The sequence below is a fragment of the Charadrius vociferus genome, unplaced genomic scaffold, assembly GCF_000708025.1.
Source record: "Charadrius vociferus isolate BGI_N301 unplaced genomic scaffold, ASM70802v2 scaffold281, whole genome shotgun sequence".
NCBI classification, from domain to species: domain Eukaryota; kingdom Metazoa; phylum Chordata; class Aves; order Charadriiformes; family Charadriidae; genus Charadrius; species Charadrius vociferus.
The window spans coordinates 1,036,493-1,058,549 of record NW_009646633.1 but is presented as its reverse complement, the minus strand read 5'-3'; the positions used below and the strand labels follow the sequence as shown (position 1 = coordinate 1,058,549).

The 22,057-nt window shown below is 41.6% G+C and overlaps 2 protein-coding genes across 3 annotated transcripts; one reads left to right on the top strand and one right to left on the bottom strand.

Annotated features, from left to right (window-relative positions):
• The first annotated feature begins 2,625 nt into the window (after positions 1 to 2,625).
• On the top strand, positions 2,626 to 8,782 carry LOC104289721 (chromosome unknown open reading frame, human C17orf62). Of its 2 annotated transcripts, XM_009888715.1 has the most exons (6): positions 2,626 to 2,752; positions 3,926 to 3,967; positions 5,239 to 5,312; positions 6,352 to 6,448; positions 7,712 to 7,856; positions 8,435 to 8,782. In XM_009888715.1, the coding sequence occupies exons 1-6, from the start codon at positions 2,668 to 2,670 to the stop codon at positions 8,565 to 8,567; spliced, it is 576 nt and encodes a 191-aa protein (XP_009887017.1). In that variant the 5' UTR covers positions 2,626 to 2,667; the 3' UTR covers positions 8,568 to 8,782. The 2 variants fall into 2 exon arrangements, with proteins under 2 accessions (XP_009887017.1, XP_009887026.1); XM_009888724.1 differs by lacking the exon at positions 3,926 to 3,967 and having other exon boundaries at positions 2,668 to 2,752.
• Positions 8,783 to 14,466: 5,684 nt separating this feature from the next.
• Positions 14,467 to 21,960, bottom strand: HEXDC (hexosaminidase (glycosyl hydrolase family 20, catalytic domain) containing). Its single transcript, XM_009888897.1, has 10 exons — positions 21,928 to 21,960; positions 21,472 to 21,636; positions 20,154 to 20,337; positions 18,668 to 18,739; positions 17,681 to 17,876; positions 16,966 to 17,048; positions 16,266 to 16,344; positions 16,086 to 16,187; positions 15,456 to 15,545; positions 14,467 to 14,668 (listed from the first exon to the last, which is right to left on the bottom strand). Exons 1-10 carry the CDS (start codon positions 21,958 to 21,960, stop codon positions 14,500 to 14,502), a joined length of 1,173 nt encoding a protein of 390 aa, XP_009887199.1. The 3' UTR covers positions 14,467 to 14,499.
• Positions 21,961 to 22,057: the final 97 nt, after the last annotated feature.

Genomic DNA, 22,057 nt, shown 5'->3' with positions numbered 1-22,057 from the left:
GCGGCTGGCGGCCCCTCCTGAGGAGCTGGTGGTGGGCGGTGTGTCGGCCGGGGGTCGCTGTCTCTTCAGCCTGGTGGGGGCCGAGTCCCGGCTGAAGGACTGGGGTTATCCCCCGGGGTCGGGGGGAAGCCCGAGGTTTATGGGGTGTTGGCAGCGCTGCAGCCCTGTTCCCCATTGCGGGGGGACGCGCAGCAAGGGGAGAGCGGTTAGTGCCTGGGTCTGACGGGGGGAGGCGGGTGCGGAACGCGGGGCGAAGGAAACGCATCCCGGTGCGCGGTCCCGCCTCGATAGGTGTCCGTAGTAAAGATTTCACGGTGGTGGTTCGGATGGCTTTTGCTCACTCACCCTCAGTCGGGAGCTTGGGGGAAGTAGATGGGTGTTTATTTCAGTGCTGGAGACCAGTTTAATGTCAAACCCAACACATTCAAGGAAAATTAGCAGCCCAAAGGTGTCTCTCTCTCTGTGTAATTGTAAAACTGTCATAGTAAAACTTTGGTGTTCACATAAAGGTATGTTTATGACTTATTCTATTAAGTGTAACTTTTAAGAAGCTGCTTTGGTGCTTTTTATTCCCTGAGGCACTGATCTTGCAAGCAGCTGCCCCGACTTTGAGTGTTCAACCGAAGCTGACACTGGCGTTTGCATGGTTAGACTTCACTGAATGAATATGGAGGGGAGATACTGAAGTTCACACTAATGGATTTCACATTAGTGGATATAACTGGTGTATATGTGAATTGTGTTTTAAGTAGGGTGTGTTTGTGAAATACAGCCAGGTTTCTGCAGTGGTCTTTATGTATTTGATAACTTGTTGATATCTTTTTTAGGTTGCAGGCACGAGAAAGCTTTGTATGTGTTGAAATATTTTCCGATATATTGAGAGCAACTCGCAGGAGTCGCTTGAAAATTAAAATTTGATGCTTAACATCCAGAGGAGATGGAGTGTGCCTTATGTGTAAGTGGCTTTGTCTCTTGGTTTCAGATTCTCTCAGATGTGTTGCTAAGAGATTAAAATTGAAGTCATATGCGCTTTTTATTTCACTGAAAAGACTTGGCTAATTCTGCTTTATTAAATTAAAAAGAAATAAATCCCTGGAGCTTTGTGTCTAAACTAGCTAGTTGGTGCATAATTGCAGGAGTGTCATGTAGTATCTAAGAACAGCAAGATGACTGAAGGAATTCTGTAATAACCTGGATGTGCTTGGGCCTGCTCCCTAAGTGTTTTCCATGGTTATTCAAAAACCTGTTAATATGGGCATTCTTCTGGAAGCCTGTTATTGTGGGCAGCTAACAACAGCTTAATGCCAACCTGCTAGGAGCTGGCTCTGTGAGCAGAACAGTTGGCTATTTAATGGTTAAAGTACCAAGTCAATAGAAGGAGTTGGCGTTCATTGTATTTGACAGTAAACCAGCTGTTTAATGCTCCTGCAGTCCCCAGAATGCTTCACAGATATTGAGCTTCATTACACTGATTAGAAAAGTAGATGTCCTTTTTATAAATCCGTTTTGGGCAAGTCTGTTTAAAACGCCCAACCTTAAGTGATACAAAGGTTGTAACACAAAAGAGCAAAATGGAAGATATCCGTGATTAAGGCCAAGGTATACCATGCTAACATCATGACACAATGCTTAGCCCATGCTTTCATTTCCCACTTACTTTTACTGGATTCTGGTCTGCATAATAATGACATGCATCTCTACCAATTTGTGCAAGAGAAGCAGTATGCAGCCTGTCCTTTCTCTAGGGGCAATTCTGAAATATCAGCTGGGTCCTTGTTTGCGTCTTGCATCTAGTACAAGTCAGTCTTTATGTTTGTGTTGAGAGCATTAGGCTAGGATTGGTTTTTGCACTGGAGCTCGCAATCATGCCAGAAGTCAAACAATTTTATGCTGTAAATAGTAAAAACTTGCTGAAAATGTTGCTTGGGATTTCTCAGCTCTTCCTGTTTTTAATTAGTACCTTTCTTTTTAATCTCTACCGATATTTTCTGACTAGGTTGGAGGCACAGTCTTGTTGGCGAGAGACAAACATACTTCTTGTTTGGAATCTCCCGGTTTTATTCTTGAGTTGACTTGAAAGATTGGAATGCCATATACGGCATTATGTGACACTGGCACTGCTGGGCTGAGGCTGTAACCCTTGCTGGTCTGTTGGGGATGAGAGACCCAAAGTCTGTGCTGCAGAAGGCTGCATTGTCCTGCTTCAGCTGCCAGGGTAGTCCTTCATGGCAGCCTTGGCAGTTAGCAGGAAAAATGCTGTCAAAGAACTTTCTATTGCTCTTGTTGTTTTATTTGTTTGAAGTGTGCATGAATTAGCAACAACATTGTTCCACGTTCTTGTTTTTCACATTTTCTTCTGGGATCTGGTTGTGATAGAAAGGAAGATACTTTTATCCCCCAAACGAGAAGTTTCTCAAAGAGCTCAGATTCCTGTTGTCGTTGTGCAAGTTTTTTTACATGCGTCTATTGCTCTTCCTGTGGAAAAAAGACTGTTCTTACCCTGAACATCTTTTAGAGTCTAGATTAAGACTTGATAACTCTTGACAAGTGCTAGGAAGGGAGAGTGTTGGAGTCAGCAATGATTTTAAATTATCTTTTTAATCATCTTTTTTTTTTGTCAGTGAGGTTTCATGAGTCAGACTGGGCTGTTGCGAGTTTCTTCTGAAGATGTACATGTTGGTTGAAAACCGCTCAAGTTTCCATCTTCATCTGAAGAGGTCACCTGGCATCCGATCTTGGTCTCTCTTTGTTGGTAAGACCATAATATTCCTCAGTTTATTCCAGAGCTTACTTTAAAGGAAAGGAGTCGCAGAATAAATTCCTGAAAGAGCCTCTAACAAGAGATGCCTGTCTTTTAGGCATTTTTCTTTGAAGAAGAGGAATCATCATGCTTTGAACTTCTCCTTTAGCATAGCCGCTAAATGAGTCTGAAGTCTCCTTCTCAGTGTGGTAGTTTCACTGTGAGACTGGTAATTATTACAGTCTGTCATCTGCAGAACCTCAGAAGGTCGTGGACAGAATTTTGAGGGAGTCCTAAAAGATGAAGAAAGTTTATTATATGCCATGTAGCAATGTAAATGTGAAGCTTCGGAAGGGAATGCATGCTTACACTGGAAAACATCTAGGTTTTCAGAAATAGAAAAATGTGCAGTGGAGCGATGCTGGGGTTATATCTTACGTGTGGTTGGCAGTGAACCCTTAACGGCACTGTGCATATGAAATAGGAAGTGATAAAGGATGTTCTGAAAGGCATCTGGTTTTAAACACTACTCAATATGCAGAAAAAAATATAGGGAGTGGTACTTTTCAGGACCACACTGAGAGAGCTAGTGGGGAAAATGTGGCATATTCTGCTTTCCAGCTAAGTTGATCCCATTGCACTAGCTCTACAACGTTGTCATTGCTTTCAGTGATGTTGTGTTGTCAAACTCTCATTGAGACAAGATCTTTGCAGTTGCAGCAGCACTCTGGGGCAAGAGGCACTTTTCCACTGCTTCCTCCTCAGTGGGAGGACACAACTTTATTGCAGAAGTGTTCTTTTGGCTCCAAAGAGCACTTAGAGGGGAAAAATAACCGTTGTAGTGTAATAACCGTTCTAGTGTTTAGCATGCTCAATGTTGTACTGCGCTTGAGAGGAAGTATGGTGTAATGGTTAGATTGAGTGTCCCTCTGAAGTTCTGTTCCCAATTCTGTCACAACCTTTTATTTCTGACTTCAGCCCCTGTGCTCTTTAGTATCCTTGCAGAATGAGAGGGTGTTTCTTACTGAGTTCAGAGAAAATAACTGACTGTTTCTTAAAGTGATCAATGTTGCAATCACATTTGTGCCTTTTTTGAAAATTGATGAACTTGTAAATATTCATATGTTTTTCATCAGGGTGGTTTGAGCTGCTGTTTTGTCTTAATTCTCTCCCCTCTTATCCTAGGAATAGCCTCCATAGGTTTGGCTGCTGCTTATTATAGTGCAGGTAATGGTCTATCATTTTTCTTGAAGAATTATTTCCTGTTGATCTGTTTTTCATGCTGATGACTCCTCTCTGCAGCTTCTGTCTGGCCTTACAAAGGCAGTATAAGTACCTGTCACATTTTGTGGTGTGAATATTAAAATCCAATAATAATTGTTGCCTGTGTGTGACTTACTGTGCTTTAATGCTCTATTTCTTACTCAGCTTCCCTTTCCATTTGTAAGAGTATTTTTAATAATGATTAGTACTCTGTGGCATTTTGTACTTTCAGCGTGTTTTATAAATGTGATTAGCTGGGCCTCAGAGCTCTCCTGGGAAGACGTATAATGATTGTGTGCCACCATAATGAAATGATTACCTTGCCTTTGATGGAAGTGCTCTGTTTCTCTGGAAACTGTAAAATCATCACTGGCAGAGATTACCCATAAAAACACCTTTAGAGAACAGACAGCTACGGCTCCTTCCTGCCCCCCTGTAATACAGCGGACGCACCAAGTGCCATCTATGGAATTGATCCTGCAGGCTGTCCTGGGATTCTCTGGCTGCATCCTGTTAACATCAAATTTTAAGACTTAATAGTGTATAGGAATATACTGCCAATATACTCAATGTATTTTTATTTTAAGAGCAAAGTCCAGTGAAAGCTGCTTAAGTCACCAGCTATATCAACCTTTTTTTCTTAAGACATTGCAACAAATTTTTCTGAAATGATACTGAGGACAGTTCTACTCTGGTTTCAGTAAAAGTCTGAGTAAGCAAATTGCTTAGGCTGCTATATGGAAACATTTCCAAGACATGAAATGCAAATGTTTGTTTGTCAAGAGAGCTGGCTGCTTCCTTTTATGAAGAAACATGTTTGCTTCAGTGAATTTCCGTTGTCCCTTACCATTCTCCTCCGCAGCACAAATATGTGGTGGTTGAGAGCAGGTTGAGAGTTTTGTTGATGCCTTTTAACATGCCTTTGCTTTTAGGGAAAAGAAAGATGTAGTGATGTTACAACCTTGCCAATAATACATATGCTTATAATTCTGCATAGTTTGGAGCACAGTGTACATGGAGTCTTTGAAAAATATGCAAAGAGTTTCTGTATTTTTATCCTGGGAGAGCACTGTAAAATAGCTTGCATTGCAATTAAAGGCAAAAATGTTGCATCAGAGAAACCTTTTTTCCTTTTGTTGCCTTTAAAGGGAACATGTTGCTTTTAAAACTGCTTGAATACTAAAGAAGGAAAAAAAAAACCAAACTAAATTTGTGCATTTTTTTGCATTGTTCAGACAGCTTGGCATGGAAACTCTTCTATATGGCCGGGTGTTTCTTTGTGGCAGCACAGAATCTGGACCAGTGGGAGGTAAGATGCTGAACTTGGGAAATGAGGTTGTGTGAGTTTAGAAACAGTTGGCAGATGCTGATTCCAGCAGCCACATGCCCTTCAGCCCCATGAACTTACTCAGTCCAAACAGACAAGTTATGTGTTTTGGTTTTGAGGAAACCCTTTGGGGTTGCTATACTAGGACTAGAATTAAGGCAGTAATTCTTTCACTACACAAGCATGAAAATGTGAAGTTAAATATAAGTGTTTTTTAAGGGGAGACTTGCCCCAAACTGTTTTGTGGCCTTTTGCTGTTTTTATATAAGAGGGAGAAAGAATAGCACATTGAACTGCAACGTGGTTTTGTACTTACTGTACCAGCTAATGACAGAACAACCATTAAATGGGGTAGCTCCAGGCTACTGGGCTGTTTTCCACTGGGAAAAGAGTGGTGTTTGTGAAGCTGGTTTATAATCTTGTGGATGTTGATTTGTTGGGAGTAGGACTGAGAGCAATAACCTGCTGTATAGGCTTGTCACATTACTGACCTGTGGTGTTATTAGAATAAGCAATCCACACATACAAGTCTCTTCATCAACTGTCAGGGATATTTTAAATCTGGTGTAAGCCTGGCTCATACAGCACAACACCGGAATTTTGATGGAGTTAGTGAAGGTTAGTAAAAAGTGTAACTAGAATTTATGTTCACTGTATGATTATACTGTAGGCCAAATGTGTACACCAAAAGTGAAAATTAAAGAAGCTCCAAGTTAGTGTTCAAATTTGATTTCAGGCAAAGTTTTTATTACATAAGAAAAGTGGCAAGAGGGGCAACGTAACCAGCTTTAACTTCCTTCTAGAAGTAACACAAGAGTTACAATAAAATCTCTGTTAAAGCCAGGAGCAAGATTGTGATTTTCATGGTCTAATAATAAAGTACTGTCTCTAAAATAACTGTATATTTTTCTGTGTTACTAACATTATTCTCCCATATAAGTATTTCTTATTTTACTTTGATATATAGCTACTGATGATGTTTTTAAGAAAATGTTGCTTTTTTTTTTTTTCAATTTTCCAGGAAGCTGTATTTGATAAGAGCAAGGGAACAGTCTGCCTGAAAACATTCAATCTTTACAAAAAAATACTGACCTTCTCAAAAGGAGGCAACGAACAAGGTGAGAAAGCCTTATCTGTGATAGTAAATGTGGTGAGCAGACAGAAGTGCATATATGCCCATTTAATAGGGGTTTCTGGAGTTCTGTACTCAAATTAATCACATCTGTTTCCGGATCTCTCTTGTTCCCAAGCACTGGATGTAATAATCTGCTTCTTGGGACCCAAATGCTTTTTCAGGTTAGGTTGCTGAATGCATCTTGTTAGTTACTTTAATTCCAGGTAACTAGGCTTACACATTGCTTTACATAATAGTCTTAGCCATTCCTTTGGGATGTTAACATGCAGGTTTGTATTTCCCTTGGCTAGCCTGCTTTGCAGGTGGGACAGGTGAAAACCTTAAATTGCGGATACAGGAGTTGAGATTTCTATATTCTAGTCTGGTTTTGGTAGCAGGCAAATCTTTAGATATCATATGCTAGCAGGCATGTTATATCTTGCAGATACATAATATGCATTTAAACCAGCATATTCAGTAGGCTCAGCTTAACGCGGTGTCTCATTTCTTTTGAGCTTCCTGTTGGAGTAACAGAAGTTGAGGTATAATGTGTGACTTGGGTGAGTCACTGTGAGACAGGAGCTCCATTGTAAACTAAAGTAGGATCCTCTTCAATGTCAGATTTTTTTATTCTGCTTGCTAGTCTAAATCAAACCAACTCTCAATATGCTTAGGAAACTGACACAATTTGGAATTTCCTGAAGTTGAATTGTTTTTTAAACAGTTGTTTTGGAGATGAAAGGTAAGAGATGTGGAGAGAAGAATGTTTAATGCTTCTGAACTTTTCTTCAAGGTATGTTGATATGCTGGAGCTGAGCACATCTCTTCCTGAGAGGTTATTTGGCAATATCTGTTTCAAGTACCGTTAACGTGGGGACCCAGAGATCTGCAAATGCTCTGAACAGTTAAATCTTTCAGTATTCAGTTACAGTAAACTTAACACCTGTTTACCTACTCTACAGAAAAATAGTTAAAACTGTCATTAAAGTGGGAAACATAAGTAATACACTGCCTCCCAGGAGCTGGGGACCATTAGTTTATCTTGTTCATTAGGGCCTATACAGCTAGCGTGTGCTGTAGTCTTTCCTCGTTTGTTTTGCTGGAGTAGCTCGGGAAGTGTTCGCTATTGCAGGACTGCCCCAGTTGTATGGGGTCAGAGCAATAGCACTCCAGAGCATAGAGCCCCAGTCGGGGAAGTCATTAGTAGCAGTGCTGAGAGTTTACCGTAATGCTAACAGACTACTTTGTTTTCCACATCTGTTTACAGTAGTGGCTCTACTGAATGAGATCCGAGATGTGAACGTGGAAGAGGAGACAGTGCGATATTTTGGGAAGGGTTACCTGGTTGTGCTACGATTTGTCACTGGATTTTCACACCCACTGACTCAGAGTGCAGTGTTGGGCTGTAGAAGGTGCAGTGTGGACTTTTTTTAATTAGAATGTGTAAGGTGGGAAATAGCAATCACGTGGATCAGTAATTGTCAACTACTGAGCCTTATCTTAGCTCCATTTCTGTATTTGCTGATATGACTTTGTGTTATTCAGTTTAACTTTTTTAAACTCTTTAATGCTTTGTTGCAGACATTTGGGTAACACCATCTCCCAGCAGGAGATGGATCATATTTAGATAATCTAAGATCCCTTTAGTGTTGCATGTCTGCTGTAGTTACCTTCACTAGCTCAGCTGTGCAATGGCAGAGGGGATTAATTCTATTTTGCAAACACTCAGGGTATTTATCACTTAACAGGATTTATTCTAAGAATTGATAGTAAGGAATATTGCAGCAGGGACTGTGGGAAAAGGATTGATTTGTTCTGATGTGGAGGTAATGGCTTGGTGTGGTATGCCTTCAAAACTGGGATGCTGTCAGTCATATTCTATGCCGTATGTTGACTGGCCCTTCAAGCAGTTATTCTGAAGAATTAGCGTGCCTGTCCTTGTCAACACCACAGTTCCACTAACTCTTACATTGTTTCTTATTTTCCACAGTGATGTGGAAGCCGTTGCCAAACTCATTACTAGTTTTCTGGAACTGGACAGAATAGAGAGCCAACAAGATCTCTCTCAGAGCAGTGAAACGGAGGCTAGTGATGCGGATGAACCACAGGATAAATATCAGTAGTCATCGTGAGCTGAGGAAAGCAGAGGCTTTCAAACATCTGGAAAAGATACTGATTGATCTTCAGAAAAAGAAATCCCTCACAATCTTGACCTGGGCATTTCTCTACATGTGCATTTAGAATGGGAGGAATGTGTCTTAGGGCACCTTTTTTAGTGCGAAACTGCTTCAAGGTCCACGTTCCCAGTATTGCCATTGTAGAGTCCAAAGCAAATTCTGGTTTATTTGCTCCTTTGCTTTAGCTCCTGCATGTGGACATTTCTGGCTTTTGAACTTTGTCAGCTCATCAAACTTGTCTAGGAATAGTTATTTATTAATGAATTGGTGTGAAATCACTTATTGCTTTCCCATTAATGAAGTGGGAGATACAGATGTAAACTTCCACTTACTGCAAACATCTGCTGCAGGTACAGTATATGGAACGCAGAAGAGCTGAATTTGTAACTTGTAACACAATGCTTTGAGGTTTTTCTTGAAGTGCTATAAATGACTAAATATATTGCTAAATTGGTTTTAAGCAGCTTAATGTATGCAATTAGGTGATGCAGGATAGTGGCGCTTTTATATTCTCTACTACTAACTTGCCACTAGATACCAGTGGAAATTAGTTGTAGTGGCTGTCTTGCAATTGGAAAGACCAGGCTGATCAACTTGTTATATATACTGTCTGTCTTCTCTTGGGCTTGCCAAGGAGCCATAAAGAGTAAACAAAAACTGATCACGTTGCGATGATTCAACATCTTTGCGATGTTCTAGCTTAATCCTGTTTTGCTTAACTTGTGGGCATAGGCTACCCAGAGATAGAAGAACCTTTTTCCAGACCTCAACACTTACTATTTTAACTGTGTATTTAGAAAGGAAGAAAAGCACATCTGTTACTTTAGGTAGGGAGAAGACTGATGGCAGCCTAGATTTGTTTAGTATTTCCTCACTTGAAATGACACCAAAGTGCTAAAATAACTTTAAGATAGCTGGGATAGATCCAATGTTTGACTTGCACCCGTGTTTTATTCCAGGTGTGTGTAGTGTCCTCTGTTCTGACCAACGGTTTCACAAATGGTTAAAATATAAATTTTCCAAGGTATTTTTTGAAGTAAAAGCTACCTCTGTTAGCCAACGTATTCCGTCTAGAACTAAAATGTCATCAGGCCTGTATCAACTTTTCAGTACAAGAAAAAAGTTGTAAAGAGCTGAAAATTCCTTCAACATGCTAAAACTGCTTGTATTAAAGTTCATGAGGTTTTATTTAGGAACTGTATGGTCTTAAGACCTGAATTAGAAAATAATTCCAGTTACCTCTAGGAGATCTGAACAGGGTACAAGGTAACTGTGTGCTCTGCTTTCACATTTGGCCAGCAGCAAATGTCTTCCGGCAGCGGTTTCTTCAGGACTTAACCTGCGTTCTTGTTTCAGAGCACTCTACCTCTACAGAAGAGAAAGCTGTGAAAACATTTCAGCAGAAGCTGTGTCCTGTTGTGTGTTCCAGCCGTAACTGAAACTAAGCACGTGCTTATCTGACCCAAGAACGGGTTGTACCAAGATTTCACTTACAGCCTTTTACACCCAGTGTGTGAGCTGAGACAAAAGTGCTCTTACTGTCGGTTTGAAAGAGCCATCAGACTGTAACAGGGAGGTAGCTGTTCATGCAGCAGCTCAGTTGTTTAATTTATTTCTGTTAAATAAGAAATGAAACTTGTAATCACATCAGGTATCAAAGCAGACCTCTGCCAAATGACATGCTTGTGAAGCCCTCTCAGTTGGGGGGCTAATCATGTGGCTTTCAGTCTCCACCCCTCATCACTGGAATTGGGGAGCTGCTATGTGTGAATGTGGGAAAATTAGGCTGCAGGCAATTAGCTAAATTTGGCCTTTACTCTGAAGCACAGCTGTAAGCTAAGAATAATCATCAAACCTGTTTAAAAAAAAAAATACTGCAGGGTGTAACACTTGGGAGAGTTCTTTATTTAAATCCACTGTAATATATACCCTAGGTGGCACTCATTTTAGAGAGAGGAGAATGAGATTGGGAATTTGGAGCGCTCTTTTTTTTTTTCTTCCTTTTTTTTTTTTTTCCTGCCCACTGTGAAATGAGAACATCAGGTGTTCTAAGCACTTCCAGTGAGAAATACCGAAAGAGAGTTTAATGGTATAATGTAAGCAAAAGAGCTCAAACTGCAGATAACTGCTGCTTTGTAGCAAGGCTATTCAGCGGGAGTACGTGTATGGGTGTGCACTTACATTCTGAGCACACAGATTTGACCATGGATGAAACAGGCAAAACTACCTGCATTCACTCTTGGCTGTACTGGGTTTCTTTTGTGTTTCCATGAGAGCTAAGGTTGTGTGGAAGATACCAACCATGCTGTGGTTTTCCAGTTGAAAATCCACCTTTGATCTAACCTTACACTGCGTTGTGTGTCTTGCTTCTGTTGAGCTGTTCTGTGCATTGAGCTCGCTGTACATTGGTGATGTTGGTAATGTATGTACTTATGGACTATGCAATATACAAAGACCAAAACAATGTAAGGCAAATTCAGAATCTCTAGAAAGGGGAATGATCTGCAGTGAAATAGAACATGGCTTGAACTACATTCTGTGGAATAAATTGCATTTTGAGTTGATGTCCAATGATCACCTCTTTAAAGATGTTGTGTAGTGTCCGCCTCACACCTCTGTAGCCCACTGTTGGTAGGCAGGAGAGGGATGACTGCTGGCATGCGTTGTGTGTCCAGGGAAGAATATTTTGCCTCCTCAGCGAGTCACTTGGAACAGCTGGTGTGCTCCTCTCTTGTGCCCTTTCCGTTTTGCGCTTGGCAGCTCTGTCGCCATACGAACTAGCAGAGTTTCAAATGGGAGCCAGAGTTCCATAGACTGAGCTAATGTGAAGACTGAGGGAGTAAATTCTTCAAGTGCCGTGTTCTGCCTGTTGTCCGTGTGTCAGGCACCGCTGGCTGATGCATCAACCAGGAGCTGCGTGATACTGACCTTCGGCGCAGGCAAAGGCTGGCGCAGCTGCGCGCTTGGATGTCATGCCTGAATGTGTATTTCTCTTGATCCATCTGAGCTTCCCATCTTCAGAAACTGTTTGTGTTTTGTACTTGGCAGATATACCCAGATTTTCATGTTTTGCAGTAACTGTCTGCATGGAAAAATAATTTGCAAATTGCTGTTGCTGTGGATTTGGTTATGGCAATGCCAGCAGGCTCCTCAGTGAGGTGATGCAGCTTGAAGGAACTGTTTAGAACAGCAGGTGCCAACTTGGGACAGGTTCTGTTCTTCTTTCCACTAGTCCTTTCTCTGATTCTCTTTTCTTGTCACTTCTTACCATTTTGTGAAGGCTTTTTTGGATAGTTTTCCTCACTTCTCTTGGGCCCAGCATGTTGAAAGGCCCAGAAAAAAAGCCTTATGTGCGCCTGATGTAAAGTTAGCTTGTACTAAAAGGAATGATGTGACAGACCAGTTTTGGTTAGGAAATTAGACACTCCTACAAGAGTGTTACAGGTGTATTTGTTAAGGTTTTTGCATCTCGGCCTGTCTAGTAATTTGAGATGAAGCAGCTGTAGTTTGACTTACAAATGATTTACAAACCTGCATAAAAGATCTTAAGTTAGATGTAACCCCCTGCTCCATATAGCCAACACTTTTTATTAGGTCCTTTAACTGTGTAAGTGCCATTTGTCAGCTGCTTCAGCTTAAACCCGAGTAGCGCGGTTGAAGGTACCTGCGTGTATGGGGTTGGGTGGGATGACGGCCTTGGCTGTTGCACTGAACAAAGCGGGGCTGCATGTTGGACAGAGGGAGAAAGTTGCATTATCTAAGCTATAATCTAATATTCTTATACTTCACAAAATGAGATATTCCAGTGACTAGAATCAATTGTACATGTATCAAAGAAAATTGAAGTATTTATAGCTGAGATCTGACTGTTGTGCTGTATTTATGAAGTTACACAGATACCAAACCCGAAGCTGGCTTACACAGTAAAGAGTGGTAGTTCTGACACTGTAGTGAGTTACTGAGAGGCAAAAGTACTTCTGGAACATGTTTAGAAATTGCTTTCCTACTTTAAAATTGCCAGTAGAATTTCAGCAAGGGCTTGTATAGTTTTTTTTTTTAAAAAATGCCCGTTGATAAAATCAACTTTGATAACTTGTTTTGTGTTACTGTAGTCTTTTATATTGTTTTTAATTAAAATTGTTAAAATATGAATGGCTGTCTAAATTACTCCTTGGCACGGATGTATTGAAGGAGTTGGGGGGGACAAGATGGGATGGGACAGAGTAGAGGAAGCCCAAATACCTCGCTCATTACTGACTCTGCTTTTGCTCTTTTACAGCAGCTCAGCTTCCCATTTCGTGAAGCGGATATATCCAACTCTCCACTGGTGAATATATTTGCATTTCCCCCCCTCTAAACCAAACCAACATGCCACATGCAAAAAACCCCAACCAAACAAAAAATGTTTCCACAAACAATTTGAGTATCAAAGGATTTATTAAAGCAAAATAAATTAAGATCTTGTTTAGTTCAAGGTATGAGACTTTTGTAATTAAAGTACCCACAGCAATTGATTCTTTTTGGATAAAAATGTGCATGTGGACCAAACTCCTGTAGCTCTCATTAAATAAGCTGAAGATTTATCTTATGCTGTACTACTTGTACTTTCTGTATCTAGAGCTGTGCTCTTTATTAGATTGTTCCAAGAAAATTTCAATACCTGTGCTTCCAAAATAAGGCTTTCAAGAAAGAAATAAATGAAGCAAACAAGGAAGGAGTATTTTTAATATTCATGGCAAAATAGTTTACTTAACTACCAGCCTTTTGAATTATTTTCCATTGTGATGATTATCTTAATGGTCCAGTTAAGTCCACAAAACATATTGCTACACATTAGTAAAAGTTCAACATTAAAGCAGAATAAACCAGCATTTTTCCCTCGTATTCAGCAGATTTTAGTCGTGCTTCAAATATGGATGAACCTGCAGCCTCAGTCAGGGTTTACATAGTGCAGTAATGCTGTGAAGTGACCGGGACGGTGCTTTTCTGTGGGGATGAAACTAGGCTTAGCTTAGATGCTGCTTTGGTAAAAAGTCAAGCAGCCCAATGTGTTAAGGTGGTTTTCCCTCCAAGTCTGTGTCTCACCTTCACTATGGGTAAGAAGCCCCTTTTCTGGAGCTCTCTTGCTCTGTTCTGGCACAGTCCCTGTCCTCTTTCATGCACCTGCAGTACCCCAGTGAGCGCCCAGGCAGCAGGTCTTTGCTCAGGCTTCTGCAAAAAGCCGGATGTTAATTTCCTGCTGTGAAGCTAAGCAAAACTCCATTTTGGACCAATGGTTTTATGTATTACTAAGACTGAAAAAGTTCAAACCAAAATTGATCAAATCAGCTGCTACATGCTGCAGAAGGACTTGCCATGATGGAATGGTAGGACACATCTCTGAACATACCCGAAAGAGGAAGGAGCCCCAGTACAGAACATGTTTAAGCAAAGCATGTTTAACGTACCCTAAATCTACCTTTTTATGGAAATTGCAAAGGGAGGACATGTTGGCTACTAACCAGAGTAGAACTTTTCCAGATCGTTGTAATGTAAGAAAGTCTATTGCTGCAAATACTGAATTTGGAAGAAACTGGCATTTTCTCCTGTCTTGTAATACAGCTGAGTTGTGACTCACTACTGCATTCTATTATGCATGGGGAGCAAATCTGACTTACAGGGCAGGTGACTTAAGGCTCAGCAATGTGTTAAGACAGGAAAATTAAATCAGAGTTGAAGCCTATTACACTAATAAATTCCTTTATGCCTCCAGGTCACTTTTGTTTAATCACAGTTCTTGATTCAGCTCTCAAGATGACAAACTCTAGCTACGTGACTAGTTGCAGATTTCCAGTAGCCGTGTTTTCCCATGGAATAAGACACGCTAACTGAAATACCCCTAATTTTGTGCTTTTATTGCTTCATCCAAATCATCCACCACTTGCTGCAGCTTCTGGAGGCTGGGCTGGACGTTCTCCTCCATCCACTCCTCTACAGTACACTTGTGGAAAACTTGCTCCATGGCTGCTTGGAGGTCCTGCACCACGGCATGCCACTTGGAGAGAAGACTAAGCAGAAATCAGAAGGAAGAAACAATCAAATTTGCAGCTGAGCTTTGTCTCAAGGGTGAGTTCTGTGATCGTCTTACAGGGCCTTTTCAAGGGAGTACAGTCCTTAAAATGACTTTACAGGAAAAGCAGCGTCTATTACAAAAGCTCAAAGGACTTGATTTTGTGCAGATGGCAAAAGGTTGATGCTGCTTGTGTTTAAGTACCATTAATCTCGGCACTTTTCCTATGCAATGACTTTTAAAGTATCGAAATGTGAGCTCAAAAAGCCACTATACACATTTTAAGCGTAAATGAAACCCACTGTGAGACTTTAATTCTGGTTTTTAATCAGGAAGAGTGGATGCAGTTGGATATTCACCTTATCACAGCACAAGAAGGCGTAAATTAGCTATTTAGCATGGATCGGCATGAATCTGAAAAGCACAGAGAGTGCCGGGGAAAGGGGACTGGTTTTATTCCAAGCCCAGCCTGGGACCGGGCGCACGGTGAGCTCCTACGCTGAGGCCAACACCTGCTGTAAGAGGCAGCGGCTCCGTGGAGAAGGGACAGCTTTTCAGAGACCAATTTTGTCCTTCTATTCAAAGAATTTGTTCAATAGGAGGCAGACTAAGATAAACATGTTCTTCTGTTTAAACCCGTATTATAAATAGTTCATATTGTTTGATTTCCACTGATACTTCTGAAACAATTATAGAAAGAGGCAAGGACTCAAAACTGTATCTACTCGAGTGTCCAAAATATGACCGACTTTCTTTCCCCTATAATGCAAAATAAGTGGTGTTACCTTACTGCATCTGGCTGAAAGTGATGCAGTATTATAGGATGAATAATCTTCCTTTTTCTGTGGTAGGGGCTGAACCAGCCTGTGACGTACCTGAAAACGGATGTTAGTGAGAGCAGTTGGTGAAACAGCTGTGACGTGTTTGTAGGCTGACAGGGCGGTGATAGGGCTTTAGCTGAACTTCTGCACAAACAGAGCTAATGCTTAAGGAGTAAGTAAATTTAAGTCTACGTATTTTTGGAACTAGCTTGTAAAAAAATGTTCCTAGTGGATGAGAGTAACTGATCATCTGTTGCAATTAAAGTTTAATTTCAAGCTCTTTTTTTTGTAACCACACCATTAAAAAGTTTCATCTTAACTAAATAACAGCAAGATTTAATTGAGGAAAAAAGTTGATTCTTGAAATAAGGTAGCACATAGTGTTTAGGAAATCTGCTGAAATAGTATAAATTTGCATCTACATATTCCATTCTGCTGAGGTGTCAATCTATAGGGATGCAATGCCTGAAATGCAGAGCTTGATGTGCGAGTGACTAATGACCTCGCCAGAATTATTGAATGAATGCCCCATTTGGAGACGATACAGCCCCCACACCCCTGCAGACAGCCCCAGATCAATGTACGCCGCCTCACCTGTTCCTTTCAAGAAGTTCATCCACTGATGACTTGAGGTAGAAACTAATTTGCGTCACAAGCGTAAGGATATTGCTCCCAGGAAAGGTCCCCACACTTGTGCTGTCCAAAGAGAATCCGGTTAGTTTCTGAACTTACCATGCAATCAGAAGCATCTGAATCCCACCACTGGAATTTTACCTCATGAAAGTTTCAGTTTCGAGGTTGGGCATTCCCAGGAGCTTTTCCACATTTTCTTTAGTCTTTTCAGAATAGCCACCTGGCAGAAGACAGTGGAAATAAGTAAAAGGACCCTAAATAACTACAATGTTCAGAAAAGTGTTTTTTTTCTGGAGTACTCAGCATTGGCTTAGTAGTTCTCCTTGGATGAAGATTTTTTAAAGGTAAAATGGAAATAGAGCAAAGAAAAAAACTTGGAATAGGAGGAGTACACTGGCTTTCACACAACTGCCCTGTGCCAGGTAAAGCACTTCCTAGCGATGAGCTTTCCATTTCCATTTTTAGTGCCTTAGTTAGGAACAAGTAGGTTGTGGGCTTTTTATTTTGAAAATAAGAAATGCAGAAAAACAAAAGTAAAAATTCTATTGGCAACTGCCTGTAAAGAAAACAGAAACTACAGTAAGTATTTTACCAGACAGTGTACTACCTAGCTGAGTTCTAAGAAAAATTGATTAGTTAAAATTAATCATTTACATGTAAATTAGATTAATCCAAATCCTGTACTGCCAACATGCAAGATGTATAATTTATTGCTCATAATTCAGACCACAATCAAATATTCAAACCACCTCAAAATATAGTAAGCCTGTGCCAACCTCAGGGCAAGGTGACTTCACTCTTGTGCTAGGCATTAGCTGAGAGAATAAAGTTGTCACCGTACCATTCTCCAGCGCCTGCAGACACACAGCCAGTGACGGAATTGCCACAGGGAGAAGCTCACACAAAACAGAGAAGTGATCATACCTAGATAAGAAAACATTCATTAGACATTTTACTGTTAGAACATATTAAGCAAGTGGGAAGTTTTAATATTTCAATCACTAAAATTCAAAGAGCTTTAGAAGTATCAGTTTCTGTCTCAGAGAAGGGACCTTCTATCTGTGAAACGCTGGGTATTCCTGTTTTACTAGTAAGAACAGATACAAACCAAATTACTTTCCCAAACCAAATTAGGGTCAGAAATTGGAATCCAGCTCTCTGGTATTCCCTTACACCTCCTGACTGCTGCATAAAACCCTTTCACTCCTTCATTACATTAACAAGTTCTTCTATTTGAATTCACATTAGACGTGCAGACATAGGCCATCCGTTACCCAGGCTGTCTATAAGCAGTTCAAGGTGGCACAAAGCACATTCAAGTCTTCAAACCCAACCTGCTACTGTTGGCATCTGCCAAAACAATTGTTCCTCCTGATTAGTGCCACAGCAGTTGACCCGAACTCTGTGGGTGAGGCCCAGCAGCGACCAGCAGGAAGGACTGCAGGGCTGCAAAGTTCCCTTCCAAATCCCTGGCCTCCTTGTACCTCTTAGGGAGTTTTTGGGTGGAAGTTTTCTTCCGTATAATCTGCGGAACCATTTAAAAAGATGTTCCTTACCTTTGCCAGCCAGTCAGGGCGATACCTTCAAGGACATCAGCGGGGCTATTGCTTGCCACTTTCAGCCACTGAAGATGGTTTTTTAAGTGGTGTCCGATGAGCGTTAGAGACTGATTCACTCCTGTAGCTCCTTTAAAAGCACTGGCAAACCACACCTTGGAGAAGCCACATCTACGATACTTCTCTATGAGATGCACTGCAATAAGACACGGAAGAACACTTACAAGACATGTTCTTCTCCGTTTGCAGCTTTGACTGTAACACTCCAATCGACAGGAACCCAGGTCCAGTTACCACAGGCTGCTGAGCTCGTCCCGTCAGGTGTTGAGCATCAGCAAGGACGGGAGATTTGATGCGCTCTCTGAGCAACCCGTTTCACTGCTGCCCTCCTATTTTCACGTGCCCAGTTACGATATTCCATTCCCTTGAACTGCTAAATTGTTTCAATGCTACAAGCCATGGGCATGTAACGAGCATGCACAGCATCCGACAACCGATTCTTCTTTCAACAAAGAAATACTGGTATGCATGTTAGATGCCCGACTGGAGCCCTTCGGAGTTTTTCCTTTGAATTCTATAGATGCCTGAAGCCTTGAAGCTTCTTTCGCAGAGCTGTTCAAAATGGAGCTATCTGCTCCCACCGGTTTTACTACAAGGAGAGTTAATGTGACAGTGCTTGTGAAAAACCTCTCAATCTCCCATCGGTGATTCCATAGCCCACTTGAACAGAATTAAGCAGCAGACAATACTAGTCCTTCATAGGGGAAGCGTAAATAGAAAAATAAAATAAATAATAGCAACTATTATGTGCAATCAAACAAGGACTATGTTTATGCTACTAAAGCAATAAAAAGCAATTTAACAAGAATACATTTTTTTGGTGTCCAACTAAGTTATGTTTTAATCATACTATTTTGGTTTGGCTATTTTGCTTAACAGGTAACAGCTCTTTGCTTCTTGTAAGCAGCTCAGCAGAGAAGTACAAACCTTTGCCCTCCACGTCAAGGTCTGCTGCATAGTCCCAGATCATTGGCTGCACAAGCTGTGGGACCCCAGACTCTGAAAAGAACAGAGTTCTTCTAAGTAATGGAAAGCAGACACTTAAAAGTGACAATTAAGTACATATTATTGGTGCAGTAGCACATGACTAGAACTATGGCTTGTCTCTACAATTCTTCATTTACAGTCAAAGTGCCACTGGGCATTTTCAGCCTGGCCAGGGCTTCGAACCCGCGGGTTCACATGCCAGTGGCCACTAAGTCCTTGGACATCTTGAAACCACTAATATGGATCAGCAGTGATGCTTCATCGGAGAACCCATCCATCCCAAGCCCACCTCATTCTTAGTCCCCTAAAACTATCGGTATACCTCCTGGGTTGAACTGGTGGAGTTGGAAACCGTACACACAAAATTTCAGCTAAAATCAAAGGAAATATTTGCCCTTTAAGTTAGAGATTGTCTGAGCTGTGTTTGCATAGAACTTAGCTTTTCAAGACTTTTAAAGTACAAATGAAGATACAGGTTTAGCTTTAAATCCTTTTATAATCAACTCCCTGGCTAGTTTTAAACATGAGAAACTGACCCCTAAAGAAACTGCAGTAAGTTGTACAGAAACTCAGTATTTTAACAGCATCCCATTTTAATTTGTTTAGTCTGTTATTGCCTGGGGCAGTAGAGTGCACTTAGCTAGATGCTGTGCTGCTCTTGTGGAAAATGCACGGGTCCCATTTGCTTTTTTTTTAAATGATTTCCCACTATTAAAGCCATGAATAGGGCAGTCGCTGCTGGAGGAGCTGGAAGAGCTACACAGCTCTTCATGGTATTGTCTAAATCTGTTTAGAGCAGACATGCAACGTGGTTCTGAAAATGCTGGAACTCCGTCTATGCCAGGACTACTCAAATTTTAGCAGTGGTTTCATATTTTTCAACAAACGAGACTTGTCACGTCAAGGCCTTGGAGCTACCCCGCAACTCGGTATCAGAGTTCCTCATGATGTGCACTACGATCACATATACTGTCAACGATGCTCACAGGGTCACAGCTTCTCTGTGGGAGTCTGCACCACTGGAACCAGACGCTGCACAGAGCAACAACTAACATTAGAAGGTGGTGAGAGGCATAGAAATTTAGACTGAGACCACAAATGCTAATAGTTGGGTTTTTTTTTAATGTGTAAAGAAAGTAGAATTGATGGCAACCACTGCATGATGACTGTTTTGTTTGTCATTGTGTATTACCAGATGGAAAACTAAAGTGTACGTGCCGAGACTTGCCCACAGTCATACACAAAGTCTGTGACAGAGCCAAGGACTAAATGTCTCTACTGTCTAGTCTAATGGATCATGTCTCATATCATATTCTCAGATTTGTTGTTTTCATTATTTTCAGCTGCCAACAAATCTGTTTTAATTGGTCATGTAAACTTTTTTGTACACTACAAAATATGACTCACCCCATCACCGGTCACACACCTGCCAGTGTTTCCTCACTTATCCCTCTGAGCATATCATCCCACACGATGGGCGTCACAGTGGGGTAAGATGAGGCCACACAACTTGCAACTGCTTTTATGTGGGATAAGCACAGCTTCTCTGGAGTGTTGCCTGGCTGCTGCAACCACTGCTTTGACTCCTCTCCTTCGCCAAGGTAGTAAACCTGAAATAACAAGCAAATAATCCTGATTTCTTGAATCGGAATAAGGAGAATGAGTTTGACACAGCGTCATGAAATCATATGATATTCAGAACCTATTGCACAGCTGTGACACACTGCGTGGACATATTTAAAACCACCTCTTGGTGCTGAAGACACTGCAAGCATTTCTACCAGTCTGTAGGAGACTGTGGCCGTGCATAAATGCCTCATGTAAAGGAATTTTCCTATAGAAACTGAAATATTTAAAGAATAATTAATGCACGCTGTATTTGTCTTTGGAATGTTTGTCCTTGGAAATAGCTCTCACCAGATTTACTCAGTGCAAATCTAGCAATCCATAAGGTCCTGAATTACATAAAATGAAGTTTCCATCTTGGGGAAGGAGATCATCTGTACGTGAATCTAGAAGTAACTTGGGAGCACGTCCAAGAGTGGCCCCAGCGTACTTGGCCCCACGCAGAGTAGATTTAGGCCTGTTAAGCTGGATATGCATTTAAAACTCTTTGCTGTTTTAGAGCAGGTTTTATCTAAACCACATTTATTCTACATGGAGAGTATATAAATACAAAAATAGCTTTATAAAACCTTGCCATTAGTTCCCACACAACATGATACAAAATGCTAAGCTGGTATCAGTACAGTTAAGGTGATCACAAAGAATTTTGGGGATCTGCGTGCCATAGGGATGGGTTTAAGAAACTCAAGGTTCTTCTTCTCAAGGAGACAAACTACCAAGAGAAAAAACCCCACCACTTCCCACCACAAAAGGGCTTACTTTGAATAAACTGGCCAGAACAACAACATCTTACATCCAAACTCACATGATTCTTAATGAATACCTCCAACTGATATCCCACTTCAAACACTCATTTGACCTAAAACCACATGCGGAGTTAGCTTTAAGAAACTGCATTCAATACTTTTGATACTACACTCAGATCAATAGAAATGACATCCTGTGCTACTGGAATAATTTATACTCAAAAAGACTTTTCTACACTGGTTTGAGTTGGTGTTTTCTGTCCCCCAAATCCTACCCAAATGTGGCCTGGGCACCAGTGAAATGCAGAAGCCTCAGCCCTTATCACCATTCCTCAAAAGAAAAAAAAATTCCTGGCTCAAGAGGAGTCCCACCTCATCACATCCGATGTGAAACCATTTTATGTCTCCGTGCAGTGCCATGACTTGGTCAATCATGGCTTTGACCAGTGCCCGCGACTCCTCCTTGTGTGGATTGAGGGCGTTGGGAAACATCTTCACCTCCCGGAGATGAGCAAACTCTTTGTGCTTCAGCACAAACTGCAAGAAAAAGGAGACCTCAGGGAACAGCTGCAAAATGAAGGGGGCAGCGGTGTCTTCTTGTCACCAGGGCTCTGCTAACAGTTGTCCTGCTAAAACCTGGGTTTTGGCTGTGCGTGAGCACAGGGGACCGACCGCTCGAGGCCTCTCGCTGGGGGCTGTACGGGGGTGGTACAGGCAGGAGGGGCACGGCTGCTGCTCCGGGGTGCCGTGGGGGCTCGGCAACAACGAAGCCCCTCATGAGGTGAGGGAAACAGGGCGCTCAGCGCAGCGTCACCCCTCTGCCCGGACCGTGGGGAGCTGGATAACGGCAGCACCGGCCATTACGATGGAGATTTCCCAACAAAGCCACCCCCCCGCCCCACCCAGCGCTCCCAGGCCTCGAAGGCGCGATGCCACCCGCCCGCTGCTCACCTCCCTG

What these genes read in the sequence shown, in the direction of transcription:
- LOC104289721 (XM_009888715.1), top strand. Translation starts at nt 2,668, where the DNA reads ATGTACATGTTGGTTGAAAACCGCTCAAGTTTCCATCTTCATCTGAAG. An exon ending in TGCTGCTTATTATAGTGCAG is followed by an intron (nt 3,968 to 5,238) that starts GTAATGGTCTAT and finishes TGCATTGTTCAG; the next exon opens with ACAGCTTGGCATGGAAACTC. An exon ending in GCAGTGTTGGGCTGTAGAAG is followed by an intron (nt 7,857 to 8,434) that starts GTGCAGTGTGGA and finishes TATTTTCCACAG; the next exon opens with TGATGTGGAAGCCGTTGCCA.
- HEXDC (XM_009888897.1), bottom strand. Translation starts at nt 21,960, where the DNA reads ATGGCCGGTGCTGCCGTTATCCAGCTCCCCACG. An exon ending in AAGTGAGGAAACACTGGCAG is followed by an intron (nt 18,740 to 20,153) that starts GTGTGTGACCGG and finishes TGTTCTTTTCAG; the next exon opens with AGTCTGGGGTCCCACAGCTT. An exon ending in GCCCTGACTGGCTGGCAAAG is followed by an intron (nt 17,049 to 17,680) that starts GTAAGGAACATC and finishes TTTCTTATCTAG; the next exon opens with GTATGATCACTTCTCTGTTT.